At 39.3% G+C, this 27,313-nt stretch overlaps 1 protein-coding gene across 1 annotated transcript in view; it reads right to left on the bottom strand.

Annotated features, from left to right (window-relative positions):
* Window positions 1-27,313, bottom strand: part of FARS2 (phenylalanyl-tRNA synthetase 2, mitochondrial) — a 481,250-nt gene that overhangs the window by 371,363 nt on the left and 82,574 nt on the right. The window contains exons 2-3 of the mRNA XM_084873142.1: window positions 25,996-26,630; window positions 4,681-4,840 (exon numbers count right to left, since the gene is read on the bottom strand). Of these exons, the coding sequence (XP_084729268.1) occupies window positions 4,681-4,840; window positions 25,996-26,625 (790 nt within the window). The 5' untranslated portion in view covers window positions 26,626-26,630. The remainder of the gene's footprint in view (window positions 1-4,680; window positions 4,841-25,995; window positions 26,631-27,313) is intronic.

Here is a 27,313-nt window from a genome sequence, read left to right as displayed (position 1 = left end):
TCATATTCATGTTCACTCATGTCTCTCTTAAGTTGACTTTCACTTGTTTATTTGGAGTTGTTTAAATATGCTGAATACTTACTTGACATATCACTATACTCCCACTAAAATGGTTAAATTTAAAATGACTGTGTCAAGTGTTGTTAAAGAAGTAAAGCAATTGAAACCTTCATACATAAGTAGAAGAAATGTAACATTGCACAACCACTTCAGAAAACAATTAAGTGGCATCACAGAAAATTAAAATACACCTACCCTATGATCTATCAATTCAACTGCTAGATATTTACTGAAGAGAAATGAAAACGTAAGTCCATACAAAGAAGATTTACTTGCAATAGCAAAATACTCAAGATAACATAAATGTTTATCAATGGGTGGATGAATAAACAAATTATGGAATGGAATGCTTAGCAATAAAAAGGAATGAGCCACTGACATACGCTGCAATATGGATGGTCTCCAAATAATTATGCTAAAATAAACCACCCTCTCCCCCCCGAAAAGTGTACCCATTACAGAATTTATATATATATATATATATATATATATATATATATATATATATATACACACACACACACACACACACACACACACATATATATAAAAGATACAAAATAATCAATAGTGACAGAAAATAGTTCTCTAGCTGTCTGGGTGAGGAGATGAAGGGAAGGGCATGGGGTAAGAAGAAACTTTTGGGGGTGATGAAATGTTTATTATTTTAATTCTATTGGTGGTTTCACAAGTGCATGCCTATGTCAAAACTAATTAAATTGTGTTAATACATTCAATTTATTGTATGTCACATTTAGCAGACTATAAACTTTAAATATATATTTTTGTCATTTATACCTCATAAGCTGTTCTTATAAAAATCTCACAAGAATAAGAGCTTGCTTAGCTTCTGTCTTCTAAACATTTTTAAATTGTTAAGTCACAATTAAGAAAAATCTCATAACTTACTCTTTATAGCTTTCTAAAAACAAGCAAAATATTATTTCAAGGGAGCCAGAAATAATTGGAGGGGGGTACATTACAAACAAATATTTTCTTAGAGCCTGGCCAGTATGGCTCAGTGGTTGAGCATCACCCTATAAACAGAGGTCACAGTTCGATTCCAGGTCAGGGGACATGCCAGGGTTATGGGCTCAATCCCCAGTAGTAAACATGTAGGAGGCAGCCAGTCAATTATTCTCTCTCATCATTGGTGTTCCCCCTCTCTCTCTCTCTCTTTCTCTCTCTCCCTTCCTCCCTCCTTCCCTCCCTTCTTCTCCGAAATTAAGAAAAAATATATTTTAAAAAACATTCTTAGAGGAAATAATCAAGAGCAAGTAATTAAATAAAACTAAGTCCAGCTCTTAAAAATACTAATTATCTGCTATGAAATTCACTCCTCATATTTTTGCTATTACAGTAGTGATCAACAAATAAATATGTAAAAATTTCCACTAGTTAAGAACAGTGGCTAAGAATGGTTAGGAATCTGGGTTGAGAATCTTTCCTCGCATGGATGGATCTAGAAGGTATTACGCTAAGTGAAATATGTCAATCAAAAAAGACAAATACTATATGATGTTAGTTATAAGTGAAATCTAAAGAACAGAATAAACAAAAAAATGAAACATTTTTATTTCAATTTTATTTAAACAACTTTACTTCAACACTGATGGTAGCCTGAGGAGAGGAGGTTTGGGGGACTGGGTGAAAAAAGGTGAAGGAATTAAGAAGTACAAATCATAGTCATGGAAATGTAGGGTACAGCATAGGAAATGTAGTCAATAATCCTACCTTATAAAAGAGTAATATGCAAATTAACCATCACTTCACTCAAGCCATGCCCACCAGCCAAACAGAACGAGTATGCAAATTAATCCCAGCCAAGATGGCTGCAGCCACAGAGAGCAGTTGAGAGAGGCTTGAGTTTTCCCCAGCAACAGAAGCCAAGCTTTCCACACACCCTGGCCGGCCTAGGCCTCCACTCAAGGCTACAAACTTTCAATTACAGAAGATACATGAACCCAACAGAAATGGCTAATGGCCACAGAGCAGCAGCGGCCTTGCCTCCACTCCAGACTACAAAGTTTCAACTGTAGAAGGTAAATAAATTCCAGATACCAGGGCCTCCACTTCGGTAGCCAGGGGGCATGGCTGGTCTGCAAACCATCACAGGCCCCTCGCCCAGGCGACCCCACACCCCAAGGGAACCCCCACCCTGATCTGGGACACACTTCAGGGCAAACCAGCTGGCCCCCACCCATGCACCAGAACTCTATCCTATCTAATAGAAGAGTAATATGCAGAATGACCATCACTCTAACACACAATAGTTGTTCCCATATGGTCAAAGATCCTGCCCCCATGTGGACACAAGATGGCTATCACAAGATGGCCAGCAGGGAAGGGCAGTTGGGAGGCACCAGGCCTGCAAGGGTGGGCAGTTGCGAAGGACCAGGTCTACAAGGGAGGGCAGTTGGAGGCGATCAACGCTGCAGGAGAGGGTAGTTAAGGGTGGCCAGGCCGGCAGAAGAGGGAAGTTGGGGGCAAAAAGGCTGGCAGGGGAGAAGTTAGACATTAATCAGGCTGGCCTGGGAGTGGTTAGGGGGTGATCATGCTGGCAGGCAGAAGTGGTTAGGGGCAATCAGGAAGGCAGGCAGGCGAGCAGTTGGGAGCCAGCAGTCCTGGATTGTGAGAGGGATGTCTGACTGCCCATTTAGACCCGATCCTGGTGGGATCGGATCTAAATGGGCAGTTTAACAACCCTTGAAGTGTCCCAGATTGGGAAAGGTGCAGGTTGGGCTGAGGGACACTTCCCTACCCCATGCACAAATTTCGTGCACCAGGCCTCTGGTCTTAATATATAAAAACCCTGGGTCTGTCATGACCCGAGGCTCAACCAACTGGAAGTCAGTCTTGCAGTCAGTGCTGGGTTGCTGTAGCGACCAACCACTGACTGCTGTGGCTGCAGGCATGGTGACCCAGCACTGCCTGCTGAGGGTGCTTTGAATCAGACCTGGATAGAGACCTGAAGAGAGAAGCAGGGTCTGATCCATTGCCTCTGTGGCAGCTTCTGATCAGCACTTGGCTCTCTCTTTCTCTCCTAGTCTGGCCAGCAGCCGCAACTCCATTTCTCTCCAGGCCTCCACCAGGGCTACTGATCAGCATCACCTTTCTGGTCAGGCCTCGTTGATAGGCCCGGAGATGCTGACTGACATAGAAACCAGCCAACCAAAATCTAATCTGGGTGAAGTGTGAGAAGCCAATGGCTGCTTAGGAGGTGGAGTTTTAATATAATACTGAATGTTAACTGTAACTAAAGAATGTTTAATAAATAAATGACAATGACTGGCATAGAAACTGACCAATTAGAACCAAATGTGGTCAACTGTGAGGAGCCAAAGGCTGCCTAGAAGATGGAGATTTTGCTGCTGACTGGCATAGAAATTGACCAATCAGAATCAAATCTGGGTGAACTGTGAGGAGCCAAAGGCAGAGCTTTTGATGCTGGCTAGCATAGAAACTGACCAATCAGAACCAAATCTGGGTGAAATGTGAGGAGCCAATGGCTGCCTAGGAGGTGGAGCTTTTGACACTGACTGGTATAGAAACTGACCAATCAGAATCAAATTGATTCACAGAGTAGGGCAGTTGGGGGTGAGATCAGGCCTGCAGGAGAGGGCAGTTAGAGGTGATCAGGCAGGCAGAGGCAGTTAGGGGCAATTGGGCTAGCAATGAAGGGCAGTTGGGGGCTAAATCAAGCCAGCAGGGGAGGGCAGTTGGGAGCAATCAGGCCAGCAGTGGAGAGCAGTTGGGGGCAAGATCAGGCAGGCAGGGGAGGGTCATTGGGGGCAAGATCAGGCCAGCAGGGGAGAGCAGTTAGGGGTAAAATCAGGCTGGCAGGGGAGGGCAGTTAGGACGATGAGGCAGGCAGGCAGAGATAGTTAGGAGCAATCAGGCAGGCAGGCAGAGAGGTTAAGAGCAATCAGGCAGATAGGCAGAGGAGTTAGGGGCAATGGGGCAGGCAAGCAGAGGCAGTTAGGGGCAATCAGGTGAGCGGTTGGAAGCCAGTGGTCCTGGATTGCGAGAGGGATATCCAATTGGAGGGGGTGCAGCGGGGTGAGGGGACACCCCCCCCCCCCCCGCCATGCACAAATTTTATGCACTGGGTCACTAGTATGTAATAATTATGTATGGTGGGTACTAAGACTTATCAAGGTGATTACTTTCTAGATTATATAGAAGTATAACCACTATCCTGCATACCTAAAATTAATATAATACTGAATGTTAACTGTAACTAAAGAATGTTTAATAAATAAATGAGAAAAAAGATAATATTGCCCCATCATCAAAGTCTGACCTAATAACATATAGTTATACAAGAATATTAGTCTATACACTTTTTCACTATTGATGAATGACCTGATTTTAATCCATTCTCATTCTTATCACAGCATATCATCATTTTTTTCTTTTTCTAGTTAATTCCATTTTCATATACTCCTGCTCCTCACAGGAATGAACCAGGAAATCCATAAGTTCTACCTCACTATGGGCCTGAACAATTAAGCCACAACTTAAACCAAAAAAATCTAGACACAGCTATATTAATAACTTACGAATGATAGTAATTACTGAATATGTAAGCCCCAAAGTCAAAGGCATTTGAATACTTACCATCTCCAAAAAGATGTGTCACAAGCCTCGTAAGTGTTTGCTTAAGGTCAAACTCCACAAGCTTCAAGGCCTCCATGGTATGTGTCTCTTGTTTATGGGCAGAACGAGAACTTTGTTCAAAGAGCTGCAGACTTTCTCCATCCTTTACACCAGCAAATAACTATAAGCATAAGGAATAATATAAATAAATAAAAATAGTATCCTGGTCAATCTGTATAAAAAAACATAATGTGGGAATAAAATCCATTGTCTTATAGCCAATGAACATAAATTTAACAGTCATTTAGTACTGACTTTGAATAAAAACACTGCTAGTGTTTAATGAATTAAAAAATACTGTTCTGATCTTTGCTGATCTCTCATTTTACTTTTGTGTTAACTTATAATCATTTCCTCACAGGAGACATTATCCTCAATGTTAGTGAAAATGCCAGTGAATTGGGCTTTCAGACTCTAAAATTATAAAAATTATGAACAACAAATAAATATCTATAAACAAGTGAATCTAAAAACCAAGGGAATAAAAAATCTAATGAACAGTATTAACTGGTGAATATAATAGTATCAAGGACATAGAAAGAGAGTGGACTGACAATTCTCAGGGCATAAGGAGTGAGGGGTGCGGGAAGAGACTGGACAAAAAGCGTACACCTATGGATGAAGACAGTGGGGGGAGGTAAGGGCAGAGGGTGGGGTAAGAACCTGGTGGAGGAGAGCTATGGGGGGAAAAAGAGGAACAATTATAATAATCTGAAGAATAAAAATTTATTAAATAAAAAAAAACAAATATAAGGTCACATCAACAGCATTTGAAATTTTAACTATCAATAGTTCGTAAGCCAATTAGCCATACTATATCACCAATTCAGTTAATTTTAGGTTCATAAGTCAATCTTTGCCTGAGGTAATAGAGCAGAAGTCTAAATCTTATGGGGTAGCCCTTAACAGCATACTTGCTCTGAACAATATGCAATGCAAATACAAGAAACATGAGTATTAAAGAGACAATCAAAGATAATGTTAATTGAAAAATACTGCTGGGTGATACAGCCAAACAAAATAGTTTAAATCGACAGGATGAGTACAGGAAAGAAATGAGTTCATAACTATGATTCAGATAGTGCACACCAGCATTTTAATAAAGAACAAGGGGGGTGGGAGTGAAGGAGTAGTAGGAGCAGGGGGAAAGAAAGAGGAGTAAGAGGAAGAGAAAAAGAGGAGGTAGTGCAGAGGAGAAGGGAGGGGAGAGAGTGGGGAAGAAAAGGATGAATTTTAAAACCTCAATAACAGTACTTAAATAACATTTTGACATTAATAAGCTTTGTCTTAGAATGAAGCTATACTTAACAATCTTAAAACATTTCTGCAAAATTATATTTTTAAATGTTTAATTTAGCTGTATAACTCTATTAGAAAGAATCTGACTCAAGAGATTACCAGTTTAATTAGATGGTTTTTAAACATTAGTGTCTGAGTAAAAAGTAAAAATAATTCCTTGGCAGTTGGGGTGTGTCACAAAAATAGAGCTGAGAAGTGAAAAGCTAAAGGTGCCCATAGAATATAAGTTGTTAAAGAGTTTCTTTTTGAAGGATTTTGAAATATCCTGGGGCTGAAAAGTGCATACCAGATTTAAAAAAGAAAAAGAAAAAAAGGGACTTGGAGAGAAGAGATAGGCTCATTTAAAATTTTCAGAATGATTTCACTGCAGATTACATGATATTGATGCTCTCCATTCTTACTTGCAAAATTATCAGCAAATTCTATATCACTCATAATGACTTTGTTATGAATGGACTCTTACAGCAAATAAAAGAGGTTCTTCGCTCTGTGTTCTGCTGGGTGGGAAGTAAAAACAGAGTGTGCTAGTGAACACTAACGTGATGTTCAGCAGTAGAGAACTTTTATAGCTCAAAACTGATGGGCCAGTATAAAACCAGTGCCATCTAGAGAAGCTGTATGATCTTAGCACCCAAATACTGCTCTTTTCATTATTTATTACTCATGAATCCGTTTTTAAAAGATTTTTTTCTAACAAACTGTATTTACTAGATAACACCTTTTTTTAAAGACACATATAACTGACACCAGGGTTATACTCACAGGATAAAATTCAAGTCTGGTATTTATTTTTCTTTGCATCTTATTTTCCTCTCAGATTTCTCAGAGACAAGACAATCACAAAGACAGTAAGAGAGATTGTTTAAATTATTTATTCAACTCATGTTTCTGAATTATCAATAGGCAAGTTCTCTTCTCACTGCCAAAGATAACTGAAAAGGCCACAGCAAGAAGGTTTGGAAATACCGACAAAAATAAATATACAAAAAAATTTGTTCACTAATTAATATACATACTAGTTTAGGGGAAACTAAGTGTAGGGTACACAAATACTCTTTGTACTGTCTTTGTACTACCCTGTACTAATTTTTCTGCAATCCGAGAGCTAGTCTAAAATAAAAATATTATTAAAAAATTGAATATAGGGACCATATACTCCTCTGATTGAGATCAGCATGCTAAAGAGAGATAAATACCCAAACAGCAACATTTCAAAATCTTACTGTGAAAAAAGACAGGTTTTTCTAAACCAACTCAGGAGCAAGAGGAAAGGGTTCTGTATAGCAGGTGTGACCTCAAGAGTAAGGAACATCATCACAGTGCCTTGAACACAGCAGATGCTTTGCTCATTTCTTTTTAATTACTTAATTAATTTAGAACTGCCTCTTTAAGCATGTGCTGAGTTAAGAACTAAATCTCAGAGAAGGAAGTGTTAGTTTTTCTCTCCAATTAACTTCAGAGACTACTCTCATCGTTTATCTCATTCCTAAAAATGTCTGTCACACCTACTTTCACCAGGGAGGACATAAATTGGTTTTGCCTTCTTCCTGAGAAAAGAGTAGTCATCAGAAGAGCCCCCAACCTCTAGCCTTCTATCCCATTCATAAATGCATTTGTCTTTGTAGTCTTGCTTCAAACCTTCCTGCCTACCTTAAATGGGAGGACTGGAGAGGGAGGAGCAATATGCCTTTCTCTGGTCAGGCTCTAGGCATTACTAACCCTTTTCCCAAAGACTTGATTACACCCAATCTCATCACTTTGTCGCCTCAAAATTCTTAGAAATCATCCCATATCCCCTATACCTTTAATCTCTCTTCTGGCTGTTTTTCCTCAATAAACATATTCAATTTTCCTGTTAAGCAATCCACAAACAAAATCTCCACTAATCCCAATTCATGCTATAGACCAGCATTTTTCAACCGCTGTTCCGCGGCACACTAGTTGCCTGGTGTGCCGTAGGTGCAGACAAGACAAGAATTTTATAATTTTTCACTATTTTGTTTACTTAATATTTCATAATAAAGTAATTATAAAATACTTTCTTTGTGTTTATTTGATTCCTATTCAAGAGAATTACTTTATATATAGTCAATATAGGCACAGAGTTAAATTTTTTAACATTTTCTAATGGTGGTGTGCCTCGTGATTTTTTTCATGAAACAAGTGTGCCTTTGCCCAAAAAAGGTTGAAAAACACTGCTATAGACTACCCTCTCTCCTCTTCACAGTTAAGCTGGTCATTCTTCACAGTGTCGCCCTCCTTGCTTCCTTGTCACTAAATGTTTGTATCCCATAGGCCTTATTTTCAGCTTTGTCCTCTTCTAACTCTGTTTACTCTCCCCTAGATGGAAGCAGCTAAACTAGCTGCAACCACCTGTATGCTGTTGGATCAGAATCTCCATCTCCATCCTTGACAACTATGCAAGGGTTCAGAAACATATACACACCTGCCTTCTGGTCATCTCCATTTGCAAATCCTCCAGCTAAACAGATCACAAACTCAACTAACTCTCATGATCCTTACCCCAAAGCATTTCTCCTCCTGAGATCCCTAACCTTGGAAATGGTACCAATAAAGCAAACCAAAATCAAATGCTTTCCTTTTCTACCCTTCACTACATACAGCCACCAAAGCCAGAAGATTCCACCTCCTTAATACTGTCAAATCCACCTTTTCATATCTGTGATCCCACCATTTTTTTGCCTTGGTTTCTTGGATGATTATAATCTTGTAATTAGTCTCACCATCTTCATTCTTTCCCTACAACTGCTCCATGCCATGGGCTATTTTGCAAAATCCTTTTTCTAAAATGCCAATCTAACTGCATCATTCTTATGCTTAAAAATTATTAGACTTCTCATTCTTTTTAAACTAAAGCTAAAATTCCATAAGGTTACCTAGAAGGCATTTCATGAAGCAGTTTATACCTCTCTCTCTAACTTCAGTTCCTATCTCTTCCCCCTACTCCAGCAAGTCCACAATACATGGTCTAGGAATTCATGCCTTCAAATCTGTTACTTCCACTATCTGGAACACAGCAGCCCTTCACTGCCTGGATAACTTCAAATTTCTCTTTAAGATCCTTTGGTAAGGCCCATATGGCATGGCTCAGTGGTTGAGCATTGACCCAAGAGCTAGGAGGTAACAGTTCAATTCCCGGTCAGGGCACATGCCTGGGTTGCAGGCGCAACCCCCAGTGTGGGGTGTGCAGAAGGCAGCTAATCAATGATTCTCTCTCATCGTTGATGTTTCCATCTCTCTCCATCTCCCTTCTCTCTGAAATCAATTTAAAAAATTCTTTTAATTAAAAAGATCCTTTGATAAGCCTTCTAACATTACCCACAAAGATAAAGATTTCCTTTTTCTGCAAACAAAAGGAATAGCACTTAGGAACTTATTTTACAGCTAGAGGCCCAGTGCACAAATTCATGCACAGGTGGGATAACTCTGGGTGGCCTGCAGAGATTGGGCCAAAACCCACAGTCCATCGCCACCTGCAGCTCCTACCTGCCACTCCCGCTCATCCTGGGCCCACTGTGCCTGCCGTGGGCTCATGCCCAATCAGTCCCAATTAGGAGAGGCTCGCACTGCCACAGCAGTGTTTGCCAGCCATGAGCCCTGCCTCTCGCACCCTCCCAAGGGGAGTGGCCTGTGGGATCAAACTGAAACCAGATCTCTGAGATCCCCCAAGGAGTTCAGGATTGCAAGAGGGCACAGGCCAGGCTGAGGGTCCCCACCAGTGCATGATTAGGCCAGGGAGGGACGGCGGGAGGACTACAGGGCATGTCCAGCCCACCTTGCTCAGTCCCAATTGGCCAGACCCCATCAGCAAGCTAACCTACTGGTCGGATCATCTGCCCCTGGTGGTCAGTGCATGTCATAGTGAACAGTTGAGCAGCCTTAGCATATCATTAGCATATTACATTTTGATTGGTTGTTATGCTGTTTGGTCTGTTTGCAAAATACCCTTTTATTATATAGGATAATCCTGTTTAATTTGAGATTTCTAAGAACGCATGGTATCTAAACACAAAGGCAATTTATATCCAATTCACCTCAAACAAAACTTGTCACTAAGCAGATCACATCTGAGCCTCAGGGACAAGCCAGTCACTTGGAGAGTGACAGATAAAGCCTGTAACTCTGAAGAATACAGACCTCATATATTTTCAGACCGACTGTTTATTAATTCTTGGTTCACCGATGAGAAATAAGTAAAAATCACTTATAAAAATAAGCACGTTCACATATCTTACCACAGAAATCCCCAAGCAAGCAAATTCAATTACATTATTAAAATCCAACTAAAGCATTTCGGCAAATATTAAGTATTCAAATCACTTTGGAGGAAGAATCAGATGTCTTAGCAGATGAATAGACATATTAAAGAGATAGCAAGTGGATTTCAGCTGCTAATTTGCACAGCTTTTAATTTCTTTAAACAACGGGCCCTAAGTGAGATCTTCTACTGTTCATCATTTGAGAAGACTTGTGTTTGAAAGGGCCCAGTTAAATACAACTCTGTCCTCAGGTCTCTGTGGGATGTCCATTCCTGTTTTAGCTAATTGATATTGAGTCAGTTTTGTCATTCCCTGGATTTTTGTAACACAGCACCTGCCAATTAATCAGGTTACAGAGATTAGCACGGGAAGGGAATGCATCAAAGCTCTGCACTGCAAAAGCAGTCTTTATTGTCCCCTGCTGTTTGTCTTATTTCCTCTCCTCACAAGAAGCTTTGTGCCACTGAAATAACGGGAAGATTTGAAACAGTCAATGTTCTATGGGGAAAGATATTACAAAAAAAAAAAAAAAAAAAAAAACATTGGTGGCAGAAAGGCAACTTCTGCCAGGCTGGCAAGGGTGCACAGAAAAGCCTCACTTTGAAAAGGACAAATTCCAAAGGTTTCAGAAGCTTTCCCAGGGAACCACTCCCTACCCTTCCCAAATCCCCCTCGCCTCACCCCCGCAACTCTTCCCCACCCTGCACTAGATCTTCATTTGCAAACTGGAACAGATCCTGTTGGACAGCATGGTCTTTCCAAATGAAGCCTCCAGGACAGAAACTTTCAAGATGAATATCTCAAAGAGGCTACCAAGTTCCTTGCTTAATGACAAAAACCTATGTTCTCAAGAAGCCAGGTTAAGGAATATACTCAGAATAGCTAGTTGCTACCCATGGGACTCCTCAGGGCTGTTTTCCTGGCAGGCCCAGCTGCATTCAGCTGCAAAGCCCGTAGAGTATCAGTGCTTTCTGCCTCCTCCCATGCCCCAAAGATCTGTGGATCCCCAAAATTTGGTCAGTTGATTTCCCTGCTTTTTCAACTCTAACATATTATAACATGTATATTTTTTAGCACTTTTCTTCTACTGGGGTTCTCCTAGGGGTACTAATGGAAGAAGGAAATAGACTAATATCCTGCCAACATCTAGCCTATACAGAGAAAACCTCAGAAACTTCCATCCATCAAAGCAAGGAAGTTACATGAAACTGTGCACAAACTACATGAAAGATTCAACATCTGGATGAGTTTAGGAAAAAAGCAACAACGGCAACAACAAAAAATACCCTGTCCTGGTGTGAACAGGTTCTCATGACAACCACCATTTAAAGGAGAAAACTTCATCCATTCTCTGTCAACTTTAAAACTGCGATCTCTTGTCATCCTCTTCCTGAGCAATGAAGACAGATAAAACAGAGAGAAAGGGATTGTATTTTTTTTCTTCAGGTACTTGAACAGCTCATTCATGGTGCCAGTGGATGAAATGTAACAGGACTGAGACCCATCTAAATGCTATCATGTACTCTAAAGGAAGATGATAGATGTACTAATCAACAGAAGAGACAGAAGTGGCTTTAAAAAAAAAAAAAATAGTAGTACCGACCTAAAAAGTAAAACCCACAAGATATCTGATTCATATTGATGATACACAGGTAGATCTATACCACACAAGAATTTAGGACAGACACCTATTTTCTAGATAAATATAAGGATATGGGTAAGAGAGCTAACCTTTGCTGAGCATCTCCACTCACAAGGCATCATGCTAGGTTCTTTAACCACAACTCACGAGTTTTCCTTGTTTTAATTAAGGAAATTGAGGGTCAAAGTGGTCAAATGATTTCTCTAAGGTCCTCAGAGAGTGAAATTCAGAGCCAGGGTTTCACTCCCTTCTCAACAAAGATGGTGTTATTACCAGAATAAGCAGCTACCAAAAACATGTTCCACATATGATGCCAAGGCCCACAGATAAGACTCAAGAGCCATCAACCAAAAGTTCAAATCTGTTGTTCAATCCTGTAGGGCAAGAAATACATAATTCCTACTTTAACACTTTTATGTCCAAATAAAGGTTATTTCCTAGCAATTGACTAAATGGTTCACTAGGAATTTCTAAAATGTGGCATCCGTTGAACAAAATTATGGAGTTATTAGAATTGAAGAGGGACTCTCAGTGTTCCCCTACAAAGTCTGGCTGCTCATGAACAGGGTAATGGTTAATTTTATGTGTCTGCCTGACTGGGCCATAGGGTGGCCAGACACTTGGTTAAACATTACTTCTGAGTGTGTCTGTGAGAGGTCCTGGATAAGATTAACATTTGATTGAACGCCCCAATCTGAGTGGGCCTCTCTCAACCTTTTGAAGGCCTGAACAGAATAAAAGGCTAAGAAGAATTTTTCCTATGCATTCTATTTGTTATTTTATGCTTTCTTTTATACATTACATTACATTTTATATTTATTTTTATATTTGTTTTTATATTTTATTTCCCTCAAGCTGACATCAGTCTTCTGCTCGGACTTGGATTCCTACTGGAAGTCCACACTGGCTCTCCTGCTTCTAGGCCTTTGGACTCAGACTGAAACTATACCATTGGTTCAGCTCTCCTTGGTCTAGACCGCTTAGCTTTCATAATCACGTGAGCCACTTCCTTACAATAAATTTCTTTATATAAATCATATATATATGTGAACACACACACACACACTCACAATTTACTTGTTCTGTTTCTGAAGAATCCTAACTAATACAAATGGACAACACAAATAAGCTCCTATAACCCTCATATATAATTTAAAAGTTGGAATTTCCACAATTCATAAGAAGAAAACTACCAGTAGATCTTCAGTGGTATTCTAGGTTGGTCATTTCAAATGTTAATACAGCCTTGTAGCAATAAACCAATGTCAGTTGTATCATTATGAATGAATTTTTGATAAATACTATACTGATACATGATAGAATCAATATTTAACAACTAGATTTTAAAATGGTATTTAAGACACTATAGTTCAAATAAGAATCACTTATACCACTATTCCCAAAGCAGATAGTTACATGTTATACATGGTCCTATTATAAATTCCCTGAGAAATAACACATCATTGGCATCACAAGTTCTTTCTGTACTAAATAGATGAGTTGGGGCAACTTAACTGAAGAGTCATTGACCTTATCTACAAGTCTATATTCTAAAAATATTAAGATATATCACCCTGGAGAAGGTAACCCAATAAAAAAGTCCCTCACAGTTCTTATGGTGAGGAAGTTATTCTTTCCATTTGTCCAATGTAAATCCTTCTGTTTTGGTTTAAGCCTGGGTCATAAACCTTAAACAATATATAAAACAAATTATCTAAACCCCAACACAAAATAGGCCTCCAAGAGTCACCTTTCAATGTATGTGTGGTAAGATCTCCCCACAAGATCCATGATACCCAACTCTGTACCTGAGTCCCATCTCCATGTAGTTCTCTGCCTTATGATATTTCTAAACACAGAATAACAATTTCCATTTCTTATATCTGGAATGGTCACTACTCAGAAATGTTCCCTGTCTAAGGACAGAGGCTCTCAGACTTAGGCAGAAACTGTTCCCTTGACTTCCCTAGACACATTCAATTCACCCTCCTGTTCTTAGACAGCCTCTGATTCTTAGCTCTGGACTTTGATCCCAACCCTTAAATCACCCCAGTAGCTGACATCTGGTCATTTCCAAGTTAAGCAGCATTCGCAGTCTTCTTATAGCCAATTTAACCCTAAATTATGCTGCTCTTTATGTAACTCACAACCAAACATAACCCCAGTTTAGTTCCCAATGTGATCCAAGAAAAAATTGCTAAGAGAATAAAGAATACATTTTCCAATTTACTACAGACTGAGACTAGGAATACCGACATGGAGATTGAACTCTGTCCTCAACAATTACTTCTAATTTCATAATCTAATACAAAAGAGCATATAATATTCCTTAAACTATTCAAAATGCTATGTGTATGGTGGGGAGGGCGGGGGGTCTCCAAATCTCTCAGCAGATTCTCAAATGGTAAAAGAAAAAGGTCAGAAATCATTGCTATGATGAACAACATTACTATATAAAGACTATATAGCTGAAAAATATCAGTGTTTAAGAGAACTGTACCTTACCTTCATATTCACAAGTTTACTATTTCACTGAGAACTCCCCGGGATGAATCAGGAGGATGACATTAAACAGTAAGTCAAGGACAAAGCCTCAGAAAGCAGATAGCTAAGATGCCTGTTAAAGGCCACACTATCAGTCAAATAGCAGGAGTGTTATCTTTTACATCTTAGAGTAAACTATGCATCTACACATACAGATTGCTAGCCGGTTTTGAGGCTCCCTAGAAAGAAAACTCTAATTAATATTGCACGTGACCCTACCAAGATGAAAATGTGAATTATGCCACTCAATCCATACAAATAGCTTTCAGTAAAAAACGTGGTCTTTAGCAAAATGGGAAGTCTACTGTGAAGCAGCATGTCACTATGAAAATATTTACTACTTTCACACTTCAGCTAGTATAAAAAATATTGCTACTATAACTATGTGGATTCAGTAAAACCTACTGATACCCTTTTGGTCTCCAACTGCAAATGTTGAATATAAATGGGAATAATTTTCCTGAGATCTTGGAGGGATGTGATTAGAGAATATCCATCTGTTTTTTTCTCTGGATGCTATATTGGTTCAGGAGCACAAGCTTTTTCCCTTCAGAATATCCTTTATCCTTTTTACATCCACTAAGAGCCAATAACTGAAGAGCATCTGCACTGTCAAAAATATACTTAGGGCAGTGAGAAAAAGAAAGACATAGAAGCAGCAGCAGGAGAGCCTAGGCTGGGCTGCTTGGGCTCACTGGGAAGTCAGAGTAAAGGGGGAGTTAGAGACAGGTTCAGGGGGTTAGTTGAGGGCAAGCTCCCAGTGCTCACTGCTCCCCTCTTTGCGAATCTCTTGGGGTCCCTTGGAGTTTAGGAGATAGTGCCCTTGGGGAAGGAGAGGAGGGAAGAAATGTCCAGGGCGTGCTCTCTGGAGGGAAAGCGCACTGGGACCTTCATTTCCAAAAGTTTTAAAGGTTGGGAGTTTAGGGAAGGTCTTAGGGGCAGAACAATAGAATATTCATCAGCTTTATGCTGATGTACCAAAATGAGATTTATTCTCTTAATTTGTCTGACCTTAGGTGTGGTTGATAAATGGCACTAATTGGATTTATGTTATCTTTCTCCCTGAGTAGGGTGATTTGAGCTATTTACTCTCTTGTTGAGGAGAATTGCAAACTTCTGATTCATAAGTATCCTTAGTTTATGGAAGATAGGATTTACTAGGTGGCTGCAAACTGCTATTTAACTGTCTTAGTTTCCTTATTCCACTTATCCTGGAATTTTCTTAGCTTCTTACCATACTATAACATGCACTACCTAACTTATATTCAGAATTTTTAAATTAGAATCAAGAAAAAATGTTTTTGTCTTCCTAGATGTGACTTGCCCAGCAACCTTTTTATTGGGTTAATAACAACCTATCTCCCTAAAAACTTATATATATTCAGAACAGGGAACAAGTTGATTGTGCCAGTTGCCAATGCACTGCCTTTGAGTCACAAATCAATCCTTCCTTAATGCTCTGTAAAAACTGGGTGGGCCCTTATTTTTCTTTTGCCCTCTAGCACAATGTTAAGCTCAGTCAGGACATCACTGGAGAGACATTACAAAGGAATTCTTGCTGGATCCCAGTGCCCTGAAATGTAAGCAGCAGCACTCAGCTCCCCAGGTGCTCCCACAGTAGCCAGGTGCCTCCCGCAAGTACTCTTCTTAGGCACTTACAGAGCAGAGTGCTTCCTGTGGGACACCTCCCCCAAAACAGCTTTACCTGAAATCTAGAGAGCAGATTTCCCGCAAGTGCCAGAGTGTGGATACCCAGCAATTCCACAGGCACTGACACCACTACCACCGAGCCAGTGCTCACTGCAGAGTTCTCTTTACTTCTTACTAACCCATCCCTTATTACCCCAATTCTTTGTTTTGTACTTAATAATTCTTGTTGAGTTACCGTGTGGTTTCTGTCTTACAATCCAGCCCTGACTGATACATCTGCTTCTCTGGAAGGCCAGAGCATGAAAAATAGTTGGGAATGCCCATCCAAAAAATCTGATAGGTGGAACTGTCACGCAGTTTACTATGTTAGCTGCCATCTTTTACAGAGTGTAAGTTGTAAGACTAGGACAAGGGAGACAACAAATGCCACATCTACCAAATGCTACTCTGTACAGGACACTGGGTTAGAGACAAGGAGGCAGAAAGAAGGTAGAGTGAAACCCATAAGGAACTGACTAACCCATTGGAGATACCATAGTAGACATACACAAGCCAAAAATTCAAGGTAGTAAGTGCAGAAAGTTCAATGAGGGTTGACAAGCTCTCATATTAAGAGGCTATTAGTTTTAACTTGTCATAAGCAAGAACTAATTAACTGCAAACGCCCTGTGCCACAGGAAACAGAGACTGGCCTCTTTTTAAATGGTTCTGCAACCCTCTTTGTCCTTCAATAATAGGGTATTACTCAAATCCAATATATTGTAGACTCCTGGCTGTGATCAGTTGCCTTTCAGTTCACTGTCAAGAGATATACTTAAGTAAACATTTAGGTAGAGAAAACAAATTTTAAAAATTAAAGCCATTTCAATTCAAGTGTGTCTTTAACAGGGGGAGTCTTTCATAAAAGATTTTAAAGAAGAGATTAGGAAAACATGGTGACTATAATCTATCAAGGCCAAATAAAAATTTCTTCAATAAAGCCTCTCTGCATGAGGCTATTAAGGAAACCCAATAACCACATGGTGGAGAATAAAACCCTGTCATTTACTGAAAGACAGACAGAAAAGTGATTCGGGACAGAAAGCAGGAATAAAGAGGCTACCCTTGGCAAAACTGAGAGAGTAACAGTAGGGAAGCTTGGAAAAGAAGCCTAAGAACAGGAGGGTTCTAATGAACCATCTGGAAAGTGGGAGAGAATATCAAATATCATTAGAAAATGATAAATGAGAGTGGTTTCTTTAATAAGGATGAATCACAAAGGTTTTCAAAAGGGTTGTTCAAAATGAAGGATATCCATGCCAAAAGGTTCGAGTCATTATGGGCAAGGAGCACAACCCCTTAAACCACCCTCCTACAGGAAGAATAGTGAATGACAGTGATTTTTTTTTTAAGGGGGCTGAGGATGGGATGAAATATAAACTTGACACAAACATCTTGATACAGTATTTTGGTAATGTGTTATGGTCAACATTATATCAAAAGCTTCCTCCTCTGTACACCTTCACTCATCTTTTCTATAAAAACATTCCCCTTTGTTTCTTTCTGAGCAAAGAAAGAAAGGCTCATCATGAATAATCTTAAATTCAGGAGGAAGAATTGCTTGCATATTTTTGAATGTAAGAGAAAGAATTGGATAAAGTGGCCCAGAGGAAGTCATTAAAAGGGGAATGAAGACACTGGAGAAACAAACACTGGAGCCAGCAGTAAAGGATAAACTATAGACAGGCTGCCTCCAACACAGTCCTTCAGTGCATTTGGAGAAATGGCGCGCAGAGCTCAGCTGGTGAAACAGGACAAGGCATTACCAGGGACAAAAGAAACAGCTTCTTTGAGTAATAGTCTAGGTACATACTTTTTAATTAATATATTTAATCACATTAAATAAATGCATGATTTATATGGGTTTCTGCTGGTAGGTCTGTCAAACATGAAATCCGCTATTCTTTATAAAATAAATATTTCAATAAATGTTTTATAAAATTTCAGTTTTGAAGCTATAGAATGATGGTTCTCAAAATTTATCTCAAAAATCCTTCTATGCTCCAAAAAAATCATAACATTTTGCATCATTTGCAAACAATGATGACTGCAGATATCACTCATCCTCCCTTTACCTCTCAGGTAATCACTGTCAAGATTTTGGTGTTTATTATTACCATGCAATTTTTTCAAACCTACCTACATATTTATCTAACAAAAAACATTGTTTGTGTCATTGTGATGTGTGTGTGTGTGTGTGTGTGTGTGTGTGTGTGTGTGTTTGTGTGTATGGAAAGAAAGAAAACTGAAAAAAGTAAAACAAAGAGAGACATGAGCAAGTACACAGTTAGAGCACATGTTTGGCATATTTTGAAAATCTATAAAAGATGTTATTAAAACCTCATGCATGTTGACATAGGCATTCTAATTTATTTATGTTAAGTGCTATAAAGTATTCAATGTACAGGTGTACATTGTTCTTTTTAAATTTTTTTTAAATGCCAGATGATGGATTATATGATTTTTTTAAAAACTGGAAATCTCCAAATACCTATATAAAGTGATGACAACTAATATACTCCACTAGAAAGGTATGGATTTATGGTTCTTCTGGATACTTGGTATTGTCAGGATTATTAATTTTTGTTAATCTAATGGGCCTGGAATAATATCTGGTCATTTTAATTTGCATTTTCTTTTTCACTGATCAAGCCAGTCCTTATTTATTGGCTGATCACGTATCTCTTCCATCAATATGCTGCTAATGACTTTTGCCCATTTTTCTTTCTTTAAAAAAATTATACAATAAATCATTCATAAAATGTATATAAATATATCATAGTTCAAGAATAATAAAAGCACATACATGTGTGCTCAGTACCCATAACCATTTTCGGAAAAGAGAGTCATGCCAAAAACTCTGCAGCCCCTTCATGCTTGGTCACAATAGCCATACTGCTTCTCAAGAAGGTAACTAAACTGAATTTTAAATTATTCTCTTACTTTCCCTAAGTTTTCCACATATGCATGAAGCCCTATATTTTCCCTTTACATAAGTGCAATCATACAGTGAAAGTTCTGTAACTTTCTTTGCCAAATAGTATATATTTTCTGTATGTATTCATATTAATGTATGTAATTGAGGCTTACTCATTTTCACAGATACGGCACTCTCATAACATTTTATAAATATACCACAATTTACTTATCTGTTCTACACTTGTTAGAAACATGGGTTGCTCCAGATTTGGGCTAACACTAACAGTGCTGGAAACATTCTCACCTATTTGCTGATATAAGCACTTAAGAATGTATCCAAAGAATATATACATATATGAGAATGGAATTTCAGGGGTAGGTTTTTATATTCCCTAAGAGCATGCCGATGGCTCCACATATTGTTCAACACTTGTATTGTCAGACTTTTTTCCCTATTGGATTCTTTTTTTCATACTAAGACATTTTTATTTGATCAACCCTAATATTCTTAGTTATATACAAAGTAAATACCTCCATGCAGCCTGTTGCTTGTCTTTTAACATAATAAATGACGTCTTTTATTAGGCAGAACTACCTTAGGACAGTCATCGTTTTTTCTCATTAAGGATTTTTCTTGCTTAAGATATTCTATTGTATCCCAAAATTGATAATGATAGTCTATTTCTTTTCTTCTTTAACTTTTAGAGGCTTCCTTTTCACAAATGAAGTGTGAATATACCCAAAACTGAATTTTGCATTTGGTGTGAGATAGATACCAATTTTTTCCATATAGATAACTGTCTCAGCAATTCATGTAGATTCCCTACCTCTCCATTTATTTAACATTATTTCTATTTTATAATAGTTCTAGTGGCCCGATGCACAAAATTTGTGCATGGATGGGATATCCAACTACATGGACTATTTGGATTTTGTATTCCACATGGTTCATGTACCATATTTGATTTTACAATCTGAAAAAGTAGAGGACATTGGTCTTCATCCGGAATTTCTGCCTTAATTATACGGTCAATGTCATCTTCTGTTCATGATTTGGATTCACTATCTAATATCAATAACATGTGAGTGTGAGGCAGTCCAAGTTTCTGAATTTCAGTGACATGGGTTTTAGCTATTACTTTGTCAAATAAATAGAATTTAGATATATCATTTAAAATAGCATTCAGCTTAATATTAAAAACTCTGGCTACGAAGTCAAGGTCTGTTTTCAACTTTTTGCCAGCATTGTAAATTGTAATATCTTCCCATTTGGGGTTGCATGTCATGGATATGAATGAATAGGGCTTGCCATATCTTGTTACAATTTCCAAAGCATCCTGATATCGCGGCTGCATAGTTCTGGGACTACTCTCATGGAGAGTAGTGGAAGTATTACCATTTTACCAATTGCACATTGTCCTTTTCAGATCTAGACGTGAGATAAACCATCAAACCACTATATTTTTCAACTCTCAACTTAGATCAGTTTGCTTTAATGAAATTTATCTAATTGGACTCCATTTTGAATGTGAAGCCACAATAAACTGTTGTTAATTTTCTTGCATTTAAAATAGCATTGAACGCATCCCGCAAAGAGAGACGAAATCTATAATACTGCATTTGTGTGCTTCATGTCCTTACATTTTTGTCTAGTATCACTGTCGATTACACTGAAGTCTCTGAGTCTTAATGAGATATCTGTTCCCCAGCCTTTTTCCCCATGTGGAAAAAGAATAGGATATGTCATTGACCTAATGTAGGAAACAGGATACTGATTTGTTTCATTTTAGTGACATTCAGATTATTGGGATCTGGTTTACAATCAATGAGCAAGTCCCTTTTAAAAGGGGGTTCTCCATCTTCATTTCTGAATATGACGGCAACTTCCATTACACGGGGAGAATTATATCTACCTGGGTCACTGTTATAATCATATTTAATCTCCATTGTTACTTCCGTGGGAGCTATACCTTTTGCTGCTGCTTCAGATTGGGCTTCCTTTCCTATCTCATGTAGCATCTTGTACAATTTTGTTAATTCACTTATTTCATGCATGAAGTTTTGATGTTGATCAGGAATCTTTCTGAGCAAACTTGTGAGAAACACCATCCGAAGGATGTAAAGGTCCAGTATGTTGATAAACTTGTCCGTGTATTCTAAAACAGTACGGCCCATATTATGATGGCAATGCAATATTTGTACCCATGGAAGCAAAAGCAAAGAACTATTTCTTGAACGAATATTTTCCATGGAAGTTTTACTGTCAAAATCTTCAGCCGAAACCGGTTTGGCTCAGTGGTAGAGCGTCGGTCTGCGGACTGAAAGGTTCCGGGTTCGATTCCGGTCAAGGGCATGTAGGTTGGCTGCGGGCACATCCCCGGTAGGGGATGTGCAGGAGGCGGGCTGGTCGATGTTTCTCTTTCATCGACGTTTCTGGCTATCTCTCTCCCTTCCGCTCTGTAAAAAAATCAATAAAATATATTAAAAAAAAAAAAAAATCTTCAGCCGAAACCGGTTTGGCTCAATGGATAGAGCGTTGGCTTGGGGACTGAAGGGACCGGGGTTCAATTCCGGTCAAGGGCATGTACCTTGGTTGCGGGCATATCCCCAGTTAGGGGGTGTGCAAGAGGCAGCTGATCAATGACTCTCTCTCATCGATGTTTCTAACTCTCTGTCTCTCTCCCTTCCTGTACAAAATCAATAAAATATATTTTTTTAAAAATAATCTTCATTTGTCATTAATCTTTTTAAATATGCTGGGTATTCTGGGAAATGTATATCATTTGAACAAACTCTACCTTTGCTACAATATCGAGTAAATTTCCCATCAGATGGTTTTTCATCAGAAATTTAGTGATAGCAAAACTGACATCTAACAGTCAGTCATTCCACCACAACTATGTTGGAGAATGGCATCCTCATGTACTCCATTTTCACTGAGAAGGCAGTTCCTGCAAGTATTGGTGGTACTTGTTGATGACTGTTCTTTAAACATATGCTGTCGTCACTGGTGCCACCTTCTTTCGACTTCAGAGGCACATTGGACTTTTGATGAAGCTTCTTTCAGCTTCAGAGCTACTTTGGCCGAGGTCGCCTTCTTTAAGTTTCAGAGGCCCGTTGGTCTTCAGACATTTTCTGTCAATGACACTGGCTTCTGTGTCAATAGTTGCTCTTCAGACATATTCCCACCTCCCTGCTGTCAGGGTCTAGGATACAGGTGAATGAGAGTCCTGGCTGTCAGGCTGCTCAGAGCTGGCTGAACAAAGGCTGATTCTGGCTGATTCTGTGGGGGATGGGACACTCACCCTCCTCCCTGCTGTGAGAGTCTGGGTCAGTGCCCAATGGCACGCAGCATCAAGTCCGCCTGCGCTGGGAGACCCAGAGTCAAGTCCCCACCCACTTGCAAGTACTTCAAAATCCCGTGAGATCCAGATCTGCCTGTGCCCATGCAGACGGATGCAGCATCAAGCCTCACGAACCCCCCCCCTCCCCCCCCCCGCAAAACCCCCCATGGCCTGAGGGAACCCGGGTGTAAGCCCTGCAGAGCAATAGCTAGGACCAGGCCCCCAGTGGGGCTGAGGGAACTCCTGCAGAAGCCTCTGGGCCCTGCCCCCTGGCTTGGCCTCAGGAACACCGGGGACAGTGTACAAAGTGGCTAATGGGCCTTCCGCCCCGCTATGAGGCCACGGGAACTGCAGTGGCAGGCAGCCCCACCCCCGCCATCTTGTGACAGCATTACAGCACGAGGGTTAATTTGCGTATTACCTCTTTATTATATAGGGTAATAAATTCTCAAATATGAGTAGAGCTATTTCAGGGGGTTCTCTTGTGCTAATACTAAGTTATCTTAATAACAAGAGCATTATATTCTTGATGCCTGAGAAGGCATGTCCCCTTGCACTATGGTAATCTTTAAAATTGTTTTGGCTATCTATGAACTTATCCTTCATATGCATTTGCATATCAGACCTTCAATTTCTCCAAATTACCCAGTGGACATTTTTATTACATTTACACTTGAATTAAAGATTTACTTTAGGCAAACTGCCATATTCAGTACAGTTCTCCTTTTTTTCTTCTTCATTTACGTCTTTTAACAATATCTAATAATTTTATATATAAATATATTTAACATCTGCAACAATTAGACATGAAAGTTTTAGATGATACTATGAATTAAATCTTTATTATATTTTCTAATGAGTTATCACTTGTGGTTAAGAAACATATCTATATTTTCTTTATATACAACTTAGTAGTTCAAATAAGTGACCTGGATATTCTATTCATTTTTCTAGGTAGACCTATCATCTACATATGAAGCACATCCATTTCATGTTTTCCAATGCTTGTAATTTCTATTTCTCTTTGGATTACTGCATAAATTAGAACTGCCCACACAATGATGAATAGACACAGTGATGGCAAATAATGCTGAAATGTTGCTAATTTTGATATAACTGTTTATAATGTTTCACCACAAATTATGATGTTTGCTGTGAGCATTTGACAAAATAATTTATAATGTTGAAGAAGTTCCCTTCTATTTCCAGTTTGCTAAAAGATTTGTCATGAGCCATTAATGTAATCAAATGTGTTTAAATTTTATTTATTTTATTTAATTTTTATTTTTATATGTAATAAATCTTTATTGTTCAGATTATTAAAATTGTTCTTTTTCCCCCCCATAACTCCCCTCCACCCAGTTCTCATCCCACCCTCTGCCCTCACTGCCCCACCACTGATCTCATCCATATGATTTTTGTCCAGTTTCTTCCCGCATGCCCCACATGTGGAGGAAGGGAGGGAGGGAGGGAGGGAGGGAGGGAGGGAGGGAGGGAGGGAGGGAAGGGAAAGAAGAAAGAGAGAGAGAGAGAGAGAGAGAGAGAGAGAGAGAGAGAGAGAGAGAGAGAGAGAAGAAGAAGAGGAGGAGGAGGAGGAGGAGGAGGAGGAGGAGGAGGAGGAGGAAGAGGAGGGGGGGAGGGAGGGAGGATCGTGGGGAGGCCTTGTTACCCAGTTGTCTTATAAAATTTGCCTGTGGTCTGGGGTTGCTATTCCAGAGTCTATATCTGTTTTGTAAGATTTGGGATTATTAAAAACTTAGCCACGCCTACTACCGACTAAGTTGGACTGGACCCAAAACAAATATGGCACAAAGATTAACTTTCTACTATTCTCCCTATTTTCCACCTTCTAAAGCAGCCTTGACTTTTCCTCCAATAAATGCTAGTGTATGTCCTGCAGCTTCCACTGCCACTTGCACGGCCTGCAGGCTTACAAATCAGAGCACACACCTTTTTTATTTCTCTAATGAGGTAAGCTGGGCTAATACTGCCTGTGGCTATGACTTAGACATCATATTACTGGCATCACATCTGCTCTAGCACATGAATTACAGGTAACATTCTATCACTTGGTCAGATTTCCCAGATTTTGATCTGTCTTTGTTAATTTCCTTTTCATTTCATAATAAAGTTATATCCTTATTAATAGTTATTATTCCTTAGAAAGCAGCAATTCTAAGCAGTAAGAATGTTAATCTAAGGTGCTCTGAGATCAAGTTTCAATAGCCTTTTTGCATACTAGTAAAAGTAACCTGTTGTCATATTAGTAGAAATTCACATGAAATTGCACTTCCTGAAGCAAATAGCTGTGTCCTATAACATGATGCTTAATACAACAGAGCAATGGCCACTATTAGCCTAAGGGTCTTATATTATTCCTTTTCACATCCAACAACCCATTTAGCTTGTGTGGGCAAGAGGGAGGTTTATGAAAATAACTATTCCTATGGTTTCAATAAATGTGTTTGGAAGAAGAGCTAAAGTAGTAATAAAAATATTCCCTTTGTCCCATTTAATTCTATTTATTTAAGAAAAACAAAGATGGATTAAAAATATATGAATAAAAAACAAGTAGTATTGCAGATTTCTATGAAATAGACTCAAGCTTTTAGGGATTTTCATAATTTGCAACCAAAAAAAAGGAGAAAAAAGAAAGGAAGATGTATACAATACACACAGTACATTAAGATATGAGCTAATAGCTTAAAGAAATTGGGTCTTTTGAGAATGATAAGAATATCAGATTTTCTGCCCTAGCTAGTTTGCCTGAGTGGATAGAGCATTGGCCTACAAACTGAAGAGTCCCAGATTTGATTCCAGTCAAAGACACATGCCCGGATTGCAGGCTCAATACCCAATAGGGGGCATGCAGGAGGCATTCTCATCATGGATGTTTCTATCTCTCTTTATCCCTCTCCCTTTCTCTCTGAAATCAATAAAAAATATATTAAAAGAAAAAAATATATATCAGATTTTCTCATCAAAACAGTTCAATGCATCCAAACATATACTTCAAGAGCAGCAACAATTAAGACATCTCACAAAGAAAACAATGTAAAGCGTCCACAATTGTAAAGCAGGGGAGGTTAAGGAAAGAGCATGGGAGCAAGAAAAGTTTACATTCTAAACCAATAAATAGCCAGTCCCCTCTATGGTAGGATAAGAAATGCATTAATCTCTAATGGTGTGAACACACAGTTAACTTCTACTAACTGAGAAGTAGCATAAACTTACCACAGGTTTTAGTGCTACATGTTTACCCACCTTGGATTGAGGGTAAATTCGAGCCACTAACTACTCATTCTTTAGAAGAAAGTCAGAGAAAAGCAGATCAGTATTGAAAGGAAAAGGACAGATGAGAAAACAAAAGCCTACCACTATCTGTAGTTACACAACAAGTCAGTCAAAAAATATCAAGGCCTGGCCTATACAAAGGATGTCATCAAGATTGGGTGACTCACAATTGCAAAGAATAACTGTTTCGGTTTCATTGAGATAAAGTGTAGTGACCTCAACAAGACTATCCACGCCTTCAACCATGAAAACTCCCAAGACTCACCTGGTGCTTGGAGAAGAGCCGGACAGCCTCCAATTGGTGGAAAACAGGGTAATGCTGGCAGTCGATCTGGTCACGCCTATAAACATCACCCACTACCAGGAAGGCATCCAGCCCAGCGTGCAGCAGGTCCCACTGGTGTGCAGAGGTGTGCGCTCGGAGCATGTGAGTCCGATTCAGGTAATAATTATCTCCCTTCTTCCTGCTAGGGTGATCAGCTGGGATGAGCAGGCTGTCAAAGTTCTGCCAGGTCGTGACCACCGGAGAAAAGTTGTCATAGACTGAGAACAGCGGGGTCCCAAAGCGGCCCACATATTGCTTATAGAAGTGCTCCTTCACCCTCTCCTTGATCAGCCAAAGAGGATGATGCTGCTGGTTGTGCAGATTTCTGCCAACTCTGGAGAGGACTTTCTGGGAGATATTGCTGTAGTCATCCTGAGGGTAGGACTGACCCAACAGCTCCACCACACTACCTGGAGCTCCTCGGGCAGCAGACTCTGAAGTAGCAGGCCTGGAGCCCAAGGCCAGATGCCGGTGGCCTCTGGAGACACTACTTGCCGTCCTCACCAGGTAGACACGCACATGGGCAACTCTTCTGAGAGCTGAGCAAACCATTGTGGAAACTTCTTTCATGGATTCTGGAAAGAGCACACATACAAAGCACAAGTTAAAATTCACTCTGAGGACAGTAAACGTGTCTTTCTTGTCTCCCATAAGCTTCCCCACTGTCTAATAGACATCTTGGTTTCCTGCACCACCTCTTCCATGCAGACTAAAGAGCGAGTTAAGAAAATCTGCAAACAGAGGCTTAATATTGACTGCTCTAAATCACAAGAATCTTGAACATCATTTTTAACTCCCTAACCTCTAGATGTCCATCTGTTGCCATTTAGATACTTGGAATGAAGAAAATTTCTATTATGAAGTCATGTTATATTCTGAACCACTTGGGCTGACTTTAAATGTGACGAATTTCTTTTATTTTGTCTATAATCTACAACCAATAAACTTCAGACGGATCATTTAAAAGACAGAACTTAGCTGAACCCTAGAAGGGTCTCTCACACTAAAGAAAGCACAAGATTATATATACACCACTGAAGTATAGCAGAAGAGATAACAGCCATCCTGCACACTTCTGCCTTTCAACCTCATAACTAAAAGACCGATTTACCTGTGACAGAGCATGACTTCTAGATTTTTTCAATATATTATAAAATGATATTAAAAACATTTTTGACATTTCAAATAAAATACACCACTGTAGGTGGTGGTTATTTTTATTTAATGTTTTTAAAAATAAAAATGAAAAACAAGGAAA

This window comes from Pipistrellus hanaki, assembly GCF_964339955.1.
Source record: "Pipistrellus hanaki genome assembly, chromosome: 2".
Classification (NCBI taxonomy): domain Eukaryota; kingdom Metazoa; phylum Chordata; class Mammalia; order Chiroptera; family Vespertilionidae; genus Pipistrellus; species Pipistrellus hanaki.
Note: the sequence above shows the minus strand (reverse complement) of the source record. Positions and strands in the feature narration are given on the sequence as shown.